This window comes from Macrotis lagotis, chromosome X (assembly GCF_037893015.1).
Source record: "Macrotis lagotis isolate mMagLag1 chromosome X, bilby.v1.9.chrom.fasta, whole genome shotgun sequence".
Classification (NCBI taxonomy): domain Eukaryota; kingdom Metazoa; phylum Chordata; class Mammalia; order Peramelemorphia; family Peramelidae; genus Macrotis; species Macrotis lagotis.
Window position 1 is genome coordinate 626,057,628 of NC_133666.1, and position 20,163 is coordinate 626,077,790.

The window sequence follows — 20,163 nt, forward strand, 5'->3', positions numbered from 1 at the left end:
AGAAGAGTTAAGCTTAGCCATGACCTCTCTATCAGCTATGGTGTCAGAACTCCTCTGTGGTTTTTTTAAATAATCCACTTGTCCCCTTGAGCATTCCTGAAGGCTGTCAAAGATGAAAAATGGAGCCCTAGTTTTTTTTTTTTTATTAGGACATGGTGCTTTTAAAAAGTGGTATATGGATCTTTGGTGGTCAGAATCATCTTCTAGGTAGTCAAGTGCTTCATTGTGCTAATTAAGGTTAGCAGCAAGAGAAAGCTTTAAGGGTGTATGTGTAATAATACCAAGCTCTGATGGAAATAGGCACTAAGATGTTTATACTCCCTATGGGCCACATGCTGATTTAGAAAGCCACATGTTTGTATATTGATTTTTTTTAACTTATCAAAAATGTTAAAAATCAAATAGTAATTATTTTGATCTTATGGGCCATATGTTTGATGCTTCTGGTTTAGCTTATCTGTGTTTGGGAAAGGTAGATTTGGACAGAAACAACTTTGAATCACAGGCTTGAGGGGGGGAGCAGTAGAAATATATGCAAAAGATCTCCCACACTTGGAACATGGTCTTGGCTCTTTATTAGACTTGATGTTTGAGGGTGCGCAATGCTTAAGGCATTATTTATGCCTTTTTGCCTGAATGTCCCAATTTTTCAGAATCTAATCATTTTGGCATTTAAGTATCTTTGAGATCCAGATCTTTAAGGTCTTAGACTTCCATGCGCAAGTAAGGAAGAATCAGATTTTCACAGCTGAAAAGGTCTTTAAAGGGATTTTTAATTCCATTGAACAGGATTTTTTGTGTGTAATATTCCTGACAAGTATTGTTCCACTTGAAAACCTCAAAATGGGGTCACTGGCCCCATTATCTCCTGGCCCAGCCCTTCCCACTTTTGTTTTAAGAGGCCTCACAGTTAAACTCAATCTGCTTCTCTTCACGGAATCTCCCTTAATTTTATTCTTTGGAACCAGATAGGATAAATTTAATTTTCCTTCCACATGTGACAGTCCAGGTTTTTAAAGTCAAGTATCTTTTGGCTAAAAACATTCCTATTTCATTCAATTGATCATTATGTGGGGTGTTCCATGACTTCGCACAGTATCTTTCAAAGGAGAATCTATATTTTAACTCTGATTTTTTTATCTGTAAGAAGAAAGCCCTTACATGATTATAGAAGCTGTAAAACACTGAGAATTGTAGTCTCTAGAGTTGTACCTGAGATAACTTCTGATTTATAAAATGGAAAGAGCATTGTCTCTGAAGTCAAGGGACCTGGGTTCAAATCCTGCCCGACACTAAATGCCTCAGTGATTTTTGTCAAAGCACTTAATTTAGTTTCCTCATTTATAAAATGGGAGAATTGGACTAGATGACCAATAAGGTCTGTGTCCTGTAATTATACAGACTCACATTTGACCTTTACAACATCCCTGATATTTTATTATCCTGCCTCTTAGTAGGACTACATGATGAGGGGAAATTATGTCCTATGATCCCCTCCCCTGCCTTCCCCCTTTTATTTGGATAGCTGAATTAGACTTTTTTCCCCCTTATGTTGAGCTATATCCTATCTTATTATCCACCCACTCATTGTTTCTAATCTGTTCTCCATTTACAAACTGAAGATAACTAATCCCTCTTTTCACATTATAGCTCTTCTGATATTTAAAGGCTGCTGTTATAAATATCTCCCCTCCTCCCCTCCTTGATGATTTTTCTCCAAGGTAAACATTTCTAGTTCTTTCTCATATGGCATGGTTTCTATTCCTTTATAATCTTCCTCTGTTCTGGTCTAAACTTGTCTCTTCCAAAAGCTTTGATGGTATTAGACACAGTACTTCAGTAGCAGGACAGAATGATGGAATATCACCTTCATTCAGTCATTTTCTTGTATAAATGTAACTTTAGGTCTCTTTTCTGTTCTTTTGATTGTAGCATTGCACAACTGACATCAGACTTAATGTTCACCAGACTTCCTAGATAGTTTTCACATGAATCAGTCAGTTTAAAGAAAAAATCTCACCACTCTTTAAGTATAGAACTTTATATTTTATCCCTATTTAATTTCATCCTTTAAATATGGCCCATTATTTTAGCTTTATGCATTCTTCTTTTGTCATGTATTTAACTTACTTTCTCTTTTGCATGTTATCAACAGATGGCATAAGCATGTCTTCTAGTTCTTCATCCAGATTGTTGATAAAATTGGAATACAACCCTATGCCAAGGATAGAATTCTTGCATTATATCTCTCTCTCTCTCTCTCTCTCTCTCTCTCTCTCTCTCTCTCTCGTCATCAGAGCATTAGTATATTGTGAATCTAGACAATTATTCAAACCATTCTTTGTTTATCTAATATTTAATATCCAAGGATGTTGTGAGAGACTTTAAAAAATATTTCTCTGAAATTCTGACAACCTTTACTAGTTTTAACTTGTCATAAAAGGAAATGAGGTTAATCTGATAGCTTATTCTTAATGAAACCATGCTAACTTGTAGTGATTGCTTATTTCCTTTTTAAATATACACAATCATCCTTTTAGTGATCTATTCTACCATTGTATCAGAAATGTGTATTTACTTACTAATTAGTCATATCCAACTTTTTGTGATTCCATTTGGGTGTTCTTGGCATGCTTATTTCCTTTTTAAATATATACAATCATCCTTTTAGTGATCTATTCTACCATTGTATCAGAAATGTGTATTTACTTACTAATTAGTCACATGCAATTTTTTGTGATTCTGTTGGGTGTTCTTGGCAAAGATTTCCTTCAGCTTGTTTTTACAGAGGAGGAAACTGTGGCAACAGGGTTACTAAGTGATTTGCCCAGGGTTCACACAGTTTGTACGTGGCTGAGCTTAGATTTGACCTCAGGTCCTCTTGACTCCAGTCCTGGTACTCTATTCACTTGCTACCACCTCCCTGACCTGTCTTGCTAGACATACAACACCTCTCCTGTTTGGTCCACTTTCTCAGAAATCACTATTCCTTACCTTTCTGTAAATCAGGATAGTATTTATAATGCCATCTCCATCTTGTCCATTTTCCACAGTTCCTCAGAAGAAGTAATGTAACCATCAGTGTATTCAGAATTTTTTTGTAAGTTCTTTTGGTGCTACAAAAAATAATTTTCCAAGTCAGGTTAAAGAAACAAGATAAAGGTTGAGTAGTTCCATCTTCTCTGCATTGCCCATCATCTCTCTGTTTTCATCAAAATAGAGGGCTCCTTAGCCAAAACTTAAGCTTCCTCTCATCTCAACATTGCTAGACAGACAAAAACAGTAAGTATAAGACTTAGCTAAAAAGCTTTTAGTACTTTTGGAACAACTTCTTGCTTTAAGATGAATGTTTTTTTCCCCATCACATTCATTTTTGAATATATCCTTTCTCAAGCCTTTGTGTGTATCGAAGTATAAAAGGCTTTTAAAAAAAAACAAAAGTAAGCAACCTATTATCTGGGTCTGTTATTATATGAAATGTTTCACATACTGGTTAGGAGGGAGGTGAAGTTTTTCATCTCTTCAAGCTAAGTGTAGTCATTGTTATGCAACATTCATTTCATACTTTTTTTCCTCCCTCTTTTCATTTCTATTGTAGTAAATGTATATTATTTTCCTGGTCCAGCTTACTTTAATTTGTATGCATTCATATAGTTATCTGTGCTTTTCTGAATTATTGTTACGTTCAAGTAGTTAGATCCACATACCACATTTTGTTTAATCATTCCTAGTTGATGGACATTTACTCTGTTTCAAGTTTTTTGCTACCACAAAAAGTGCTACTTCCATAAGACTGGGGAATCTTTCTTGTCCTTTTATAAATTTTTTAAATTTCAGACTCTGCTTAGCATTTCTCTCATACATCATGTCACTAATGTCAAAGTCACTGTCTCCCAAGAATTATCAACATTTGACATTTACAATGGCACCATTGTAATTTCTCAATCTAGCATTTATGAATATAATCTTGGTGTATAATCAAAACTTCCTCTCCTTCCTTTATTATCATCGTAATGTGTTACCTTATTGTAACTATGAATTCTGTAATCTCCAGCTCACTTGGATTATCTTTATTTTTTGCATTATAGACACCCAAGTCTATATCATTTTTGTCCTCATCATTTTTTCAAAAAATTACAAGTGTCTTTGATGCTTTTTTTGGTCTTATCTCCTGTCCTTTGTAGTATCTAGTTTTACAGTCTGGGCTAAACTATTTTCTTCCTTGTCCTCCATTTTAATTTAATTCTAATTGTATTTATCTTTCTTTTGCCTTCATATTTATTGAAGCTATGCCTTCTTTTACCAACTCTACCATCCCAATTGATGCTCTTATTATACTTTATGTTCTTGAAATAACTGTATAGTTTTACTGCTTCCATTCTTACCCTCCAAAACTTCGTAAGTATAGCTCTGCCATATTATCTTCTCATATCTTACTTTGTAGATGTTGTCCTTAATCCATTCCATTGCTCTCTTTTCCTTTTCCCCAAGAAACCTTCCATAATTCCACATACCAATGGAGTAATTTCTCAACCTGACATTGGTGCCCATCATAATTTGTACTTTAGCTGTCTAGATGGTGCAATGGATAGAGTGCTGGCTTTGAAGTCAGGAGGATGAGAGTTTGAATCCAACCTCAGACATTTACTAGCTGTGTGGACCTCAGGCAAGTCATTTAACCCTGATTGTCTTGCATCCAAGGTCATATCCAATTGTCCTGATTCATATCTGGTCACTGGACCCAGTGGCTCTGGAGAAGAGAGTGAGACTGGTGACTTAGCACAGCATCCCCTCACTCAATTCCAGTTCATGTGCTTGTCATGGCATCACCTCCCTGATGTCATGATCATCTTGGGAAATAAAGGACAAAAAAACCAAAACATTCAGTCACATTAGAGAGGACTTTAAAGGTTTTTACAAAACATATTCCTCATAATTCTTTAAGATGGGAAGTGCAGATGTTATTCCCATTTTATATTTAGGAAATGTGAGGCTCTGAGAATTTGACTTGTTTGCAGCCACACATCATTAAATGTTTGCACTTGGTCTTTGTTATTCTCCTTCAGTCTTGTCCCTTATAGCCCTTTCTACTTCCTCATGCTATTTTCCCTACTGGGAAGGAATACCTTTTCTAGTTTCTGCCTTTAAGACCTATATCAGCTCCCATTTTCTCTCTTAAATTTTCACTGATTACCTTAGTTCTAAGTAATTTTTTTTTCTCAGCTAGCCTTTATTGTCTATGCCACATATTTGGTGTTCAACAGCTATTCCTTTGTATTTTTTAACCCCATTAGGCATAGTATATTTTTCAAATAGGTATTGTCTTTTTTGAATGGGACTTATAGTTTTGCATGCACCATTTTTTATATCATGCCCTTTTAGAAGTGTGGCTTGGTAATAATGTTTCAATTTCATAACAAGTGAGTTGTATGACATAGATGCTGCTTTGTTGCTTTTTAAAATTATAGCCAATGGATTCCATGCATGAGAAGGGAATGTCGGATGATCCTCGATATAACCAGATGAAAGGGATGGGAATGAGGTCTGGGGGACACACAGGGATGGGGCCTCCTCCAAGTCCAATGGATCAGCATTCTCAAGGTACTATTTTTCTTTTCCTCAGCCTTTTCCCCATCACTATTTATATATTTACAGAAGTAAAGCTGTATGCACCCTATAGTGAGATCTCTCTGAATGCTTTGATATGAAAGAGATTTTTCATTTTCTCATTTTCCTTCTGGATGTAAGTTTTAATAGTCATAATTGTCACATGAATAAAAGATAAAATTGTTTTGAAGAATAGAGTTGGTGTCTCCTCATTAAAACATTACTAATTGTCAGCCTGTAAAATGAACTTTGTCATATTATTTAATAAAAATCCTCTCTGATATCATCCTTATACTTAGAGTTTTAAAGGTCTTGGAGCAGTTATCAAAGCTGGCTAATTATCATCCATCACTTTCAATATAGGAACTATACTTTTAAGGGTTTTAGAAAAAAAATATATTTTTTTTAAAAAATCATGAAAAATATGTTGAGTGACCATTTTGTTTTTTCATAGGTTATCCCTCTCCTCTGGGTGGCTCTGAGCATGCCTCAAGTCCTGTTCCAGCTAATGGCCCATCTTCAGCTCCACAGATGTCATCTGGTCCTGGTGGAGTACCATTAGATGGTAGTGACCCACAAGCATTAGGACAACAAAACCGTGGCCCAACGCCTTTTAATCAAAACCAGCTTCATCAGCTCAGAGCTCAAATTATGGCTTATAAAATGCTGGCCAGAGGGCAGCCTTTACCAGATCACCTGCAGATGGCAGTGCAGGGAAAACGACCAATGCCAGGAATGCAGCAGCAAATGCCAACACTACCTCCACCCTCTGTATCTGGGACAGGACCAGGACAAGGACCAGGACCTGGACCTGGGCCTGGTCCAGGACCCGCACCTCCAAATTATAACAGACCTCATGGTAAGTGTTCACTGCTTATTGCTTCAGTTTTCTGGAACACAACCTAGAATAGCCCACCAAGGTGGGGGTAGTGGTAGTGTTAATAAACAAAAAGGTTTCTGTCTGCATAGCACTGTTTGTTTAATCATCCATTCACACCTAGCCCCAAGTTTTTTTTGTTTTTGTTTTTTAGGTTTTTTTGCAAGGCAAACGGGGTTAAGTGGCTTGCCCAAGGCCACACAGCTAGGTAATTATTAAGTGTCTGAGACCAGATTTGAACCCAGGTACTCCTGACTCCAGGGCTGGTGCTTTATCCACTATGCCACCTAGCTGCCCCAAGCCCCAAGTTTTTTAATAGAGCCCTACAGTGGACTTCATTAAAGAGTGCTCATTTACTTATCTTATATAGCCCTCTCTTCCACTATATTTATTACATAGACATTTGAAAACAAAGCTATCCTCCACTTAAACATTTTTTTTTTTGAATTTTACAATTTTCCCCCTAATCTCACTCCCCTCCCCAACCCTCCACAGAAGGCAGTCTGATAGCCCTTGTATTGTTTCCATGCTATACATTGATCAAAATTGAATGTCTTGAGAGAGAAATTAATATCCTTAAGGAAAAAAATATAAGAGATAAAAAAATTATAGAATAACTTTTTTTTAAAAAATTAAAACATAATAGACTTTGGTTTTTGTTTAAACTCTACAATTCTTTCTTTGGATACAGATGGTATTCTCCATCGCAGATACTCTAGAATTGTTCCTGATTGTTGCACTGATGAAATTAGCAAGTCCATCAAGATTGATCATCAACCTTATGTTGCTGTTAGGGTGTACAATGCTCTTCTGGTTCAGCATCAGTTCATGTAAATCCTTCCAGGCTTCTCTGAATTACCATCCCTCCTGGTTTCTAATAGAACAATAGTGTTCCATAATGTACATATCCCACAATTTGTTCAGCCATTCTCTAATTGATAGGCACTCGATTCCAAATCTATGCCACACAGAGAGCTGCTATGAATATTTTTGAACAAGTGATGTTTTTACCCTTTTCTTGATCTCTTCAGGATATAGATCCAGTAGTGGTATTGCTGGATCAAAGATTATGCACATTTTTATTGCCCTTTGGGCATAATTCCAAATTGTTCTCCAGAAAAGTTGAATGAATTCAAGCTGTCATCTACAACCCAACACAGATTTTTGGAATAAATTCTCTTTGCTTCCCACTACTCACAGGTATGGGAGGGCCAAACATGCCCCCTCCTGGACCCTCAGGAGTTCCCCCAGGAATGCCTGGACAGCCTCCTGGTGGACCCCCAAAGCCCTGGCCTGAAGGTAATGTTATATTCTTCATTTGACAGTGACTTTGTTATCATTTTTACTTCAAGAATAAGTATAATGGAGATATGCAGACTTGATAGAAAAATAGTGGTAAGAATGAAAACAGCCTCAGTTGAAATTTTTTTTGTTGCTAGTTTCTCCAATACTTAATTAAGCCTTTGCAGTTTCTAAAAGACTATGTTTACTTCATGTTTTTTTTAAACCATTGTAAGTTTCTGATCCCTTGGATTCTCCAAAAATCCTCTTCCTTGCAACTTAGGAAAGGAGACATTATCCTGTGAAGGATATTGTAAGATTTCCTTCTCGAACAAGAGTTCTTAACCTAGTGTTTGTAAATTTTGTTTTTTTCAGATAATTGATTTCCATTGTGATCCTATGCATTTTATTTTATATATTTAGAAACATTTCTGAGAAGGGTTACATAGACTTCACCAAACTTCCTAAGGGGATCATGAAACAAAAATGATTATGGTGACTCTGAACCTGTGAAGGTAAATAGGGTCAGGAAGCAACTCAAAGAAAATCCTTCATCTTTCTAGGGAATTACTTGGAAAAAAGAATTCCTTTTTTACTAATAATAGTCACTGTTTGGGCCTATCTGCCTTGTAATTGATAGAAAGGACAGTAGTTTGTTGGGCTGCATGGGAAAGTATGTGATTATATCTGGGTAGAGATTGTGAGCAATAGAATAAATTGCAAGAGGGCTTTGAAAGAACTTTGTTATATAATTGCAGCTGCTGCTTATACCATAAACTGCATGAGAATAGACTTCTTTTGTCCTACTTTGAGATGAGTGTCATTTGTAGACAAATCCTGTACAATTCCATGTTCTGTGTCATACCTTCACAAGGACTTGACAACTGAAATTCTGTGATAATAAACTTCTAAGAAGCCACTATTTTGTCTTTGTCAGTTCATGACAAGAAAGTAGAAATAGCATGACTTAAAAAAAATCAAATAATTTTAGCATCAAAATAAAATTTTGTAGACCTGGAATATTTGATTTTGACAATTATTTTATCATCATCATGGGAAAGAGTCTGTGAATTACATGGAAGTATAGTTAAATTAGGAACTAGTTGGATAACCAGATTTAAAAAAATAGTTATGAGTCAATAGGGCAGCTCGGTGGCACAATGGATAGAGTGCTGTACCTGGAATGAGGAGGACCTAGCTTAAATCTGGCCTCAATCACTCAGTCACACAGGCTTTGTGTGACTTTGGGCTATTCGCTTAACCCTGTTTGCTTTAGTTTCCTCATCTATAAAATGAGCTGGAGAAAGAAATGGATCTTTGTGAAGAAATCAGGATCTTAGCCAAGAAGACAGATGTGATCACAGAGAGTTAAGACATAACTGAAAACAATTCAGTGAAAACAACAATGGTTCAAATGGACCAGTTTCAACCCGGAAAGAGTTTGAGGGATAGATCTGTCTTTAGATCTGTTGTTCTAGACAATGTTTTTATCAATAACTTGAAAAAAAATGACTAAAGTTCCTTGTTTCAAATTTGTGGAATAAAGGAAGTGGGGGGAGTGGAAAAATGGTGATGAATGGCAGAATAAAATATCTCAGAAGGTTAGAAAGTGAGAGAAATCTCTCAGGTTTTTAGGACTTGTCATGAAAGTTTGCCTTAGGACTTTGTAAAATATTGCTAGTCGAAAGAACTAATGCTGTTCTGAACTGTATTAAAGAGCTATCAAGGGGCAGGAGTGATCTCTACTCTAAAGATTCACATTTGGGGACAGTGATGTGCTGCATAGCTTATTAGATAAAGCTGCACTTGGAGTCAAGAAGATCTGAATTTAGGCCCTGCCTCAAACATTTAATTTGTGGCCTGAACCTCTCAAGGCCTCAGTTTCTTTTAAAATATGAATTTCTCCATCTCACTAAGACTGGAAATAAAGGAGCATCTTACAAACCCTGTCCTGCTTCTGAACATTGACTCCCTTTATTTCTGGCCTGGATCAGTTTGCTACTATCCTCCCTTGCTCCTTTGAGGTTCACTATCTTTATACCAAACTTTATAAATGCGCCTGATGGGCATTGCCCACTGTAGCAACCATAGTGATATTCTCAAGGCTTAAGTCTAATTTTATAATTTTCCTTGTTGAGAAGATCATTGGTTTACTGTATCCTTCAACATGAATGTAAATCCCTATGGTTGGTACTCAAAAAAGTGCTTCTCAATCTGGCTCCAATCCATTTCTAGACCAATTACATGTTATTTTTCTTCATATATTCTGTGTTTCAGCCAAAAGGGCCTGTTGAAGTTGCCCATATTTAATATTCTATTTGTATTTGAAGCCTTTCCATAGATTGTACATCCTTGTAAATCCCTACTCCTCCCTGTCTCTTAGATAGTTATTGTCATTGGATCTGAGCATCACAGTTTAGGAAGGACAGAGGCAATCTCAAGTCCATCAAAGCAAAAGAGAATAGCCTGGCAGGAAAGGACCTGGGAATCATGTAGGTTAAAGGTCTGTTTAAATAACTGATGAGGGTTAGCCTGAGAGACAGAATGAGTCCTTCAAGGGCAGTCATCTGGAAGAAAGAGCAGATTCCTACTGCTGCTTGGTCTTGGGGGCCAGAACTAGGCCTGAAAGAAAGAAAAGCTTGCAAACAATCATCCTTGATGATGTCTATTTAATCAGGAAGCCAGTCAATTAGTAAGCCTTGATTAAGTACCTATTGAGTACCATGCAGTTGCTAAGCACTGGGAATACAAAAAGAGCTATAGATATGTACAGAGAACCTTTAGGTAGTAGATGCTTAACAGAGGAGGCTCTGGAATTAAGAGGAGTTAGGGAAGGCTTCCTGTAAAAGATGGTATTTTTTTTATTTGAGACTCAAAGGAAGCCAAAGAAAGTAGAAGAAATTGAGAAGGAAAATCATTCCAGGCTTGGGGGATAGCCGGAGAGAGTGCAGGGTGATGGTGTAGGAGGTCTAGGAAGAGTATGTGGTGGGGTATAAAGGGTGAGAACACTGTATATGGAGGGAAGGGATAGATTATGAAGGACATTTGGGAGCTGCTGCAGTTAGTAGGATGGTGATCAAATTTGTGTTTCAGGTAAATCACTTGCTGAATGGAGACTCATGGGGGGGCAGTATTAAAAGGATATTCAAGAGATGTTGCACAGGTCTTGGAAACAGTTTAGATGTGGCAATGAGAGAATGAGGAATCCAGAAGGATTCCCAGGTTGTGAGTTTGAGGGCCTGAGAAGATGGTGTTGTTCTTTACAGTAATAGAGAAAGGAAGAGAGAGACTGTCCTCAAAACTGTCTAAAAACTCTCTCTCTTCAATAAAAACTGTTGGGGAAATTGGAAGTATGGAAGAAACTTAGATTAGACCAACACCTCATAATCTATACCAAGATAAGATCAAAATGAATACAAGATTTAGACATAAAACATTATTATAAGCAAATTTGAAGATCAAGGAATAGTTTACCTTTCAGATCTATGGAATGGAAAGCAGTTTATGACCAAGGAAGAGATGGAGAACATTATTAAAAACAAACTAGACGATTTTCATTACATTAAATTAAAAAACTTATTGCACAGAAAAAAAAACACTAACCAAGATCAAAAGAAATGTAGTTAATTAGGAAACAATTTTTACAACTAGTATTTCTGAAAAAGGACTCATTTCTAAAATATACAGAGAACTGAGTCAAATTTTTAAAAAGACTAGCCATTCCCCAATTGACAAATAGTCAAAGGATATGCAAAGGCAATTTACAGAAGAGGAAATTAAAGCTAGCCATACTATGAAAAATTGCTCTAAATCATTACTTATTAGAGAAATGCAAATTAAAGCTTCACTGAGGTACCACCTCACACCTCTCAGACTGGCCAATATGACCAGAAAGGACAATGATCAACATTGGAAGGGATGTGGGAAATCGGGGACACTAATAACTTGTTGGTGGTGCTGTGAACTCATCCAACCTTTCTGGAGAGCAATTTGGAATTATGCCTAAAGGGCAACAAAAATGAGCATACCCTTTGATCTGACAATGTCACTACAGGGTCTATACCCTGAAGAGATTATGAAAAAGGGTAAAAACGTCACTTGTACAAAAATATTCATAGCAGCCTTGTTTATGGTGGCAAAGAATTGGAAATTAAGTGACTGTCCTTCAGTTGGGGAATGGCTTAACCAACTGTGGTATTATGTATATCATGGAACACTATTGTTCTATTAGAAACTAGGAGGGAGGCTTCCCATGAACTGATGCTGAGTGAGATGAGTAGAAAAACATTGTACCCCCTAACAGCAACATGGGGGTGATGATCAACCCTGATGGACTTGCTCATCCCTTCAGTGCAACAACCAGGGACAATTTTGAGCTATCTGCGGCAAAGAATACCATCTGTATCCAGAGAAAGAATCGTGGAGTTTGAAAAAAAGACCAAAGACTATTACTTTTAATTTAGGGGGGAAAAAACCCCATTATCTTACTATGTAATTCTTCTGTCTATCTCTTATACTTTATTTTCCTTCCTTAAGGATATGATTTCTCTCTCATCACATTCATTATATACCATGGTAACATTGGGAAGACTGACACACTGCCTTCTGTTGGGGGGGGAGATTAAGGGGAAAATTGTAAAACTCAAAATAAATAAAATAAAAATGTATACATATGCATATGTTGAAAAACTTTCATAACATTTGTAAAAATAAAATATTAAGAAACAAAAGAACAAAGAAATAAGTCCTTTGTCAGAAATACTAGTTGTAAGAATTACTTCAATTTACTACATTTGGGTTTATCAAACAGCAGATTGCTAGAATCATCGTAGTCTATTCCACTGATCCGCCGCTCAATTTCTTAGTACCAGATAGTTTTGATGACTGATGCTCTGTAATATAATTTTAGATCTGGTAAAGCTAAGCTACCTTTTGCACTTTTTTTCATTGAATCCATGGAAATTCTTGACTTTTTATTTCTCCATATTAATTTACTTATAGCCTTTTCTAACTCATTAAAGTAATTTTTTGGAATTTTGATTGGTAGGGCACTAAACAAGTAGTTTAGTTTTGGTAGAATTGTCATTTTTATTATATTAGCTCGACCTATCCATGAGCAGTTGATGTTTGCCCAGTTATTTAAATCTGATTTTATTTGTGTGAGAAATGTTTTGTAATTGTTTTCGAAGTTTTTGATTCTGCCTTGGTAGATAGATTCCCAGGTATTTTATATTGTCTGAGGTTACTTTGAATGGGATTTCTCTTTCTAGCTCTTTCTGCTTTATCTTTCTTGTGATACACACACACACACACACACACACACACACAATGTGTATATATATATATATACACACATATGTATATACACACACACATATATATTTTATATATATATATACACATATATATGTATATATATATAAAATGTTGAGGATTTAATGAGGGTTTATTTTATATCCTGTGACTTTGCTAAAGTTGCTAATTATTTCTAGTAAGCTTTTTAGATCATTTTTGAGATTCTCTGTCATCTGCAAAGAGAGTTTTGTCTCTTCCTTCCCAATTCTAATTCTTCAATTTCTTTTTTCTTCTCTTTTTTGCTGAAGCTAACATTTCTTTTTTTCTTAAAGATTTTATTCTGAGTTTTACAATTTTTTTTCCCTAATCTTACTTCTCTCCCCTACCCCCCACAGAAAGCAATTTTTCAGTCTTTACATTGTTTTCCATCTTGTACACTGATCCAGAATGAGTGTGATGAGAGAGAAATCATATCCTTAAGGAAGAAACAAAGTATAAGAGATAACAAGATCAGACAATATGATATCAGGTTTTTTTCCCCTAAATTAAAGGAAATAGTCCTTGGACTTTGTTCAAACTCCACGGTTCTTTATCAGGATACAGATGGTATTCTCCATTGCAGACAGCCCCAAATTGTCCCTGATTGTTGCACTGATGGAATGAGCGAGTCCATCAAGGTTGAACATCACTCCCATGTTACTGTTAGGGTGTACAGTGTTTTTCTGGTTCTGCTCATCTCACTCAGCATCAGTTCATGCAAATCCCTCCAGGTGAAGCTAACATTTCTAATACAGTACTGAATAGTAGTGGTGATAATGGGCATCCTTGATTCACTGATCTTAGTGGGAATGCCTCTAGTCTATCCCCATTGCATATAATGCTTGTTGATGGTTTCAGATAGATACTGCTTATTATTCTAAGGAACGATCCATTTATTCCTACACTCTGTAGTGTTTTTAGTAGGAATGGGTGCTATATTTTGTCAAAAGCTTTTTCAGCATCTATTGATAAAATCATATTGATTTCTTATAGGTTTGTTATTGATATAATTAATTATACTAACAGTTTTCCTAATATTGAATCAACTCTGCATTTCTGGGATCAATCCTACTTGATCATAATGTATTATCCTATTGACAACTTGTAATCATTTTGCTAAGATTTTTATTTAAGATTTTTGCATCTATATTCATCAGGGAGATGGGTGATAGAGGAGAGGGTAGACCATAGGATAGGACAGTTAGATATAACACATTTTCTTTTTTACTTCTTGCAAGGGCCTCTCTGGGACCATGGGGCCGGGTTATTGCTGGGTCTCAGGGGTGTTATGTGGGCTTGGGGCCTCTTGGCCCCAGAGCCAGTGATCAGTCCACTGCTCTACTCAGTTACCCTACAGCACATTTTGGAAGAGGGGCAGAGTGAAAGGAGAGAGAAAATATAACATATGCTATTGGGGAGGAATTGGATGGAAGGATTTACAATCAGCAACAGTGGAAAAATATGGAAGTAACTTTTATGAAGAACTTATAAAGAATGTGATCTACCCAAGACAGAGCTGATGGTATCAGAACACAGACTGAAACACTTTTTTTTCCTCTTTCCTTTACTTTATTTCTCATGAGGGTCTGTCTATATTTTTGGGGAGGGGGTGTATTATGTTTACTCTTAAACAAGAATACTTTAGTAATGTATAAAAAAATACATCACTTGTACAAAATTATTTATAGCAGCTCTCTTTGTGGTGCCAAAGAATTGGAAATTAACGTATATATCCTTCAGTTGAGGAATGGCTTAATAAAAGCCAGGAGGGATGGGAATTCAGGAAAGCCTGGAAAGATTTTCATGGACTGATGCTGAGCAAGATCAGCAGAACCAGGAAAACACTGTACACCCTAACAGCAACATGAGGGTGATGATCAACCTTGATGGACTTGCTTATTCAATTAGTGCAACAATCATGTACAATGCTTTATTTTTCTTCCATAGGGATATGATTTCTCTCTCATCACATTCAAATTAGATCGATGTATACCATGGAAACAATGTCAAGACTAACGGACTGCCTTCTCTGGGGGGATGGGGGAGGGAAGCAAGATTAGGGGATAAATCGTAAAAAAATAAAAATAAAAATTTAAAAAAATTAACAAAACAAACAAAAGAGTTAACCTATCCAGTAGGGATTATGTGAATTCTCTTAAGAACCATAGCAAGCTGAAGATAACAGAAAAAGGATGGGGGAAAGTATCAACAAGTTTTAAGAAAATTACCAGGCAGGACAAAGGACATCACTGACAAGACTTGACTGATTAACTGTGTTGCCAATAGTTCCACCCAGTTATTCGTTTCAAAATAATCTTTGCCAAACCCCAGAATTTGACATCAAAAGTGCCTGAACTGTTAAATTTGTTAATACCAGCAATTAGCATTTTGTATGTTTTGGTTAACTATAAAAGGCCAGAACTTGTTACCACTTTCAGTGGTTTTATGTCTGGTTTTTCCCTGAAGGGAAAATAAGGGCATTGTATTTATTCAGAGATGATAAAGTAGTTATTAATTTTTTTAAAAAAGTGAATGTTGTGTTCATTCATATTCTGTAGCTTTTTTTTTTTTTTATTTTGTTTTTCTTCCTCTGGATGGGGATAGCATTGTCCATAGCTGGTCTCCTAGGGTTGTCCCAGTGCTCTGTGTTGCTGAGAGGAGCTGCATCCATCAAGACTGATCAACTCAAAAAAACAAACAAAAGAAATGTTAGTGTGTGCAATGTTCTCTTGGTTCTGCTCCGGAAGAGAGAGACTTGAGGGGGAAAGATGAGTTCAGTTTTGGACATGTTGAGTTTAAGATGTCTGCTGGACATAAATAAGACAGGTACATTTGAGAATCTAGAGCATAGAGATAATAATTAAAACTATGGACCTGATGTAATGTCTACTCTGTGTCAGATACTGTTAAGCACTTACAATAATTATCTCATTTCATCATCACAACAACCCTGCAAGGTAAGTTCTAATGAGGAAACTGAGGCAGCAATTTTTATTTTAAATTTTCTTTTCATTGCTTCACATAGTCTGAGGCAATACTAAGAAAGTAACACTTTAAAAACATTTTTTGGCACTTTCAAAAACTGAATTTCTTTCTTGCATAGCCTGTCCCTCCTTCCCTTCAATATGGCACAATATTATTCTATTATATTCATATACTTTAACTTATTTATTTATCCATTACCCAATTGATGAATAGCCTCTCAGTTTCCAGTTCTTAACAACCACGAACAGAGGTGGAATAAATATCTTTGTACATTGAGGCCTTTTTTCTCCTTATTTTATTCCTTTGAAGTTGGGCTCTAATAGTGATATCACTAGTTTAGAATGCTCAGTTATTAAACCTTAGAGGAAGAGTTCCACAATGTTCTCTGGAATGTCTAGACCACTTTAGATTTGTAATAATAAATAGTGCATTAATATATCTGTTTTCCCATAACCTTTCCAAGATTTTAGTTTTTTTCCCTTTGATTTTATAGAGAAGGCATTCCTTCATAGTCATAACAAATTGAATGTTGCAGAATCAGATTGCCTAATTCTAAATGACATTTTTCCTTTCTCCCAGCTTCCTAACCCCACTTTTCCTTCCCATCATAATCCATAGCATTGTCATCACTGCCCTCGAGAAGGCTTGGATGACTAGATTGGTCACCTTATTGGCATAGAGAACTACTAGTTAGGAATCTTCCTCTTACCAATGGACCTGTTCTGCAACTTCTTGTTTTTTTGGGGGTTTTTTTTGTTTTTGCAAGGCAATGGGGTTAAGTGACTTACCCAGGGCCACACAGATAGGTAATTATTAAGTGTCTGAAGCTAGATTTGATCTCAGGTACTCCTGACTCCAATGCCAGTGCTCTATTCACTGCGCCACCTAGCTGTCCCTCAGCAACTTCTTACAGCATTCTCTGGGGAAATGAAAAATCTTAACTTGCCCAAATAGTGTTGTGTCAGAGATGGGAACAGAGCTCAGGTATTCCTGACCTCTCTCCATTATATAACGTTGCTTCCCTCCTTCTGTTTCATAGGAATAACATGAAGATTTGCCAGATGCTTTGCTAAAACCTAAAAAAGAAATTGAAACAAATAACTTCAGCAAAATTGCAGCATTTAAAGTAAATTCATATACATCATCATTGTTTTTTCTGTACAACTCAGGAAAAAGAGTTAGAAATATGATCTTGAAAAACTTTATCCTTCCTGAAAAAGGGAATGAGGTTAATCTGATGAATCCATTGCTGCTTTTGTGTTTTTTTAATATTATTTTTCCACTAATAAGTGCTTATCCATTAAAAAGTAAAATAACACCTTCATAATAAAGATGCATAAGCAAGAAATACAAATGCCCACGTTGGTCATGTATGCTTTATTTTGCATCTTGAGTACATCATCAAGGTTTCTGTCAAGGAGGTAGGCAGCCTGCTTTATTTATTCATTCATTCATTCATTCATTCATTCATTCATTCATTTATTTATTTATTTATTTATTGCAGCCTGCTTTATTATTGGTCCTCCGAAGAAAATTGTCATTTATTGAGTTGATCAGAGTTCTTAAGTCTTTCCAGAATTTGTTTGCATTTGTTACGTTGTTGTTGTATAAATTGGTTCTGCTCACCTTACTTCTTAGATTTCTTTGAAATTGTCCTTTTTGGCTTTTTTTAATGGCATAATAGTATTCTGTATATTTATATATCATAATTTGTTTTTATTTTTTAGATTTTAAATTTTGTTTTCTTTTTCCAGTTACATACAAAAGTAGTTTACAACATTTGTCCATTTGCAAATTTATGAATTCCAAAATTTTTCTACCACCCTTCTCTTCCTTCTCCCATCCCCATGGCAGCGAATAATATATATCATAACTTTTTAAAAACTGTCTTTACAATACACAAAAGTCCACTTCTTCCACAATACAAACACACAATCACTCACACTCACACACTCCCCCCATTCCTTTGAAAAGAAATAAAAAAAGCAACCTCTCTTACAAATTTGTAATCAAGCAAAAAAAAATTGCTTCGTTTCATTGGTCATGTCAAAAAACTTATCTCACTCTACACTTAAGTCCTTCCCCTTTCTTTCAGGAAGTGAACACCAGTTTCTTCATTTGTCTTCTGGGATTGTAGTTGGTCATTACATTCCTCAGATTTCCAGATTTGTTCAATTTATATAAATAACCAAATTGTTGTCTTTGTATAAATTTTTTTCCTGGTTCTAGTCACTTTGACTTTGTATCAGTTCATATAAGTCTTACTAGTTTCTATGAAACAGTCCTCTTAATCATTTCTTAACTTGTTTAGGCATTCCCTAATTGATGAGTACCCCCCTCAGATTTCCCCTACTTTGCTGCCTCAAAGAAAACAATAAATATTTTTGTATATCTTTAAAGTTGTTCTACTTAGAATTAGAATGGGGGATAGAGGCTGGAACCAATCCTGATCTAGTGCTGATCTGAGCCATACTACTATAGCTTACTATAGAATTTGTTCCTTTCTGTTTACCATCTAGGACTGACACTTAAATGTTGGGAATTGCTTAGGCACATATGTCTCCTTAGTATGCCAGAAATTATAAATAATTGAACGCAACTGCAAAATGACTGATTGATCAAACAAGATGAGTCAATAAAATACAAATTAATTTATTTGTTTGGTGCCTTAATAATTAAACTACTAAAGGATTACTTTCTAGAACTAGAAAAACTAATAATGTCTATCACTAATCATCATATTAATATCATCCCCTTGAATTTTTCCAGGAATTGAAGTCAGGCTTACTTGCTCAGTTTGCTTTATTCTCTTCCTTTCCTTGAAAGCTGGGACTTTTGTCTTTTCCCATACCTTTAGTTTCTCTTCAGTTTTCTATGACCTTTCAGTTGTTACAGATAATGACTTAGTATTCCTGTCTCCCGGTTCTAGTACCCAAGTCTAGTTATTCAGGCCTGCTGATTTAAACTTATTGGGAATATCTTAGGTACACTTTCTACCTCCTTACTTAACCCAGTTTGCTTTTTGTATCTTCTTAAGTCTGACCATTCTGTCTACCTACTCTGGTTTTGTTAAGGGCATTATCATGTTGTTATTCAGTATAATAGCATTTTTGCTGTCATTCAAGATTACATTCTCTCAGCAGGCCCACAAATAAGAAATGGAATGTCACTTACAGTAGTAGTAAGGAGGTTGTTGTTGACTGTTCTGCAGAGGTACATGCATATGAGTATTGGGTAAGATTAGATTCAGTTTGTAAGGGAATTTATGTGACACATGGAAACTGCCTGGGATTCTATAGGTAATTGTTAGCCACTTAAACTCATTTAGACAAAAAGTTTCACAGGTATATACTTTTATTTTAGTAAAAGTAATTTAGCAAGTATATGTAGAGAGGCACAGTGCATAGAGTGCTGGACCAAGAATCAGGAAAACATGAGTTCAAATCTTGCCTCATTTACTATGTGACTCTGGACATTTAAGTGCTGTCTGCCTCAGTTTTCTTATCTTTAAAATGAAGATAATAATAATAGTATCTTCTTCCCAGGGTTGTTACCAAATGAAAAGAGTTGTAAAGTGCTTTGTAAATTGTAAAGCGCTTATACAAATGCTAGCTCTTAATATATGATATATGGAAGGGTGATTTAAATGACCATTCCAGTAATCCAGCTTCCTTAGAAAAAGCATTTTGATACATTAAGTACTTAAGATATAAAGAAAAACAAAAGATTGTCCCTGTTCCCCTGTCAAGGAGCTCACTATTTAATAGAGAAAACAACCTACAAACAATTTTGTACCAAAAAAGAAACATACAGGATAAATTAGAGGTAATTAATAGAAAGAAGGCACTATTATTAAAAGAGATAGGTAAAGCCTTCTTGTAAGAGGATATATTTTGCTGGAACTTGAAGGAAGCCAAGAGGCAGGTATTAGGAGGGATAGCTTAGAGACAATCCTTTGGAGCTAACAAAGGATTGGATCAAGTGAGATAAATGAAAGATAAAAATGACTTATCAGAGACTGGGGTAAATTCAAGGATGTTATGATATCAAGGGATTTTAAGTTCTAGAGAAAAAGAGGG

At 35.8% G+C, this 20,163-nt stretch overlaps 1 protein-coding gene across 6 annotated transcripts in view; it reads left to right on the plus strand.

The window, feature by feature from the left end:
- The window catches only part of SMARCA4 (SWI/SNF related BAF chromatin remodeling complex subunit ATPase 4), a 112,077-nt gene that overhangs the window by 27,165 nt on the left and 64,749 nt on the right, over window positions 1-20,163 (plus strand). For all 6 annotated transcript variants that reach the window (XM_074203418.1, XM_074203420.1, XM_074203421.1 and 3 more), the window contains exons 3-5: window positions 5,469-5,601; window positions 6,062-6,466; window positions 7,685-7,783. In XM_074203418.1, the coding sequence (XP_074059519.1) occupies window positions 5,469-5,601; window positions 6,062-6,466; window positions 7,685-7,783 (637 nt within the window). The remainder of the gene's footprint in view (window positions 1-5,468; window positions 5,602-6,061; window positions 6,467-7,684; window positions 7,784-20,163) is intronic.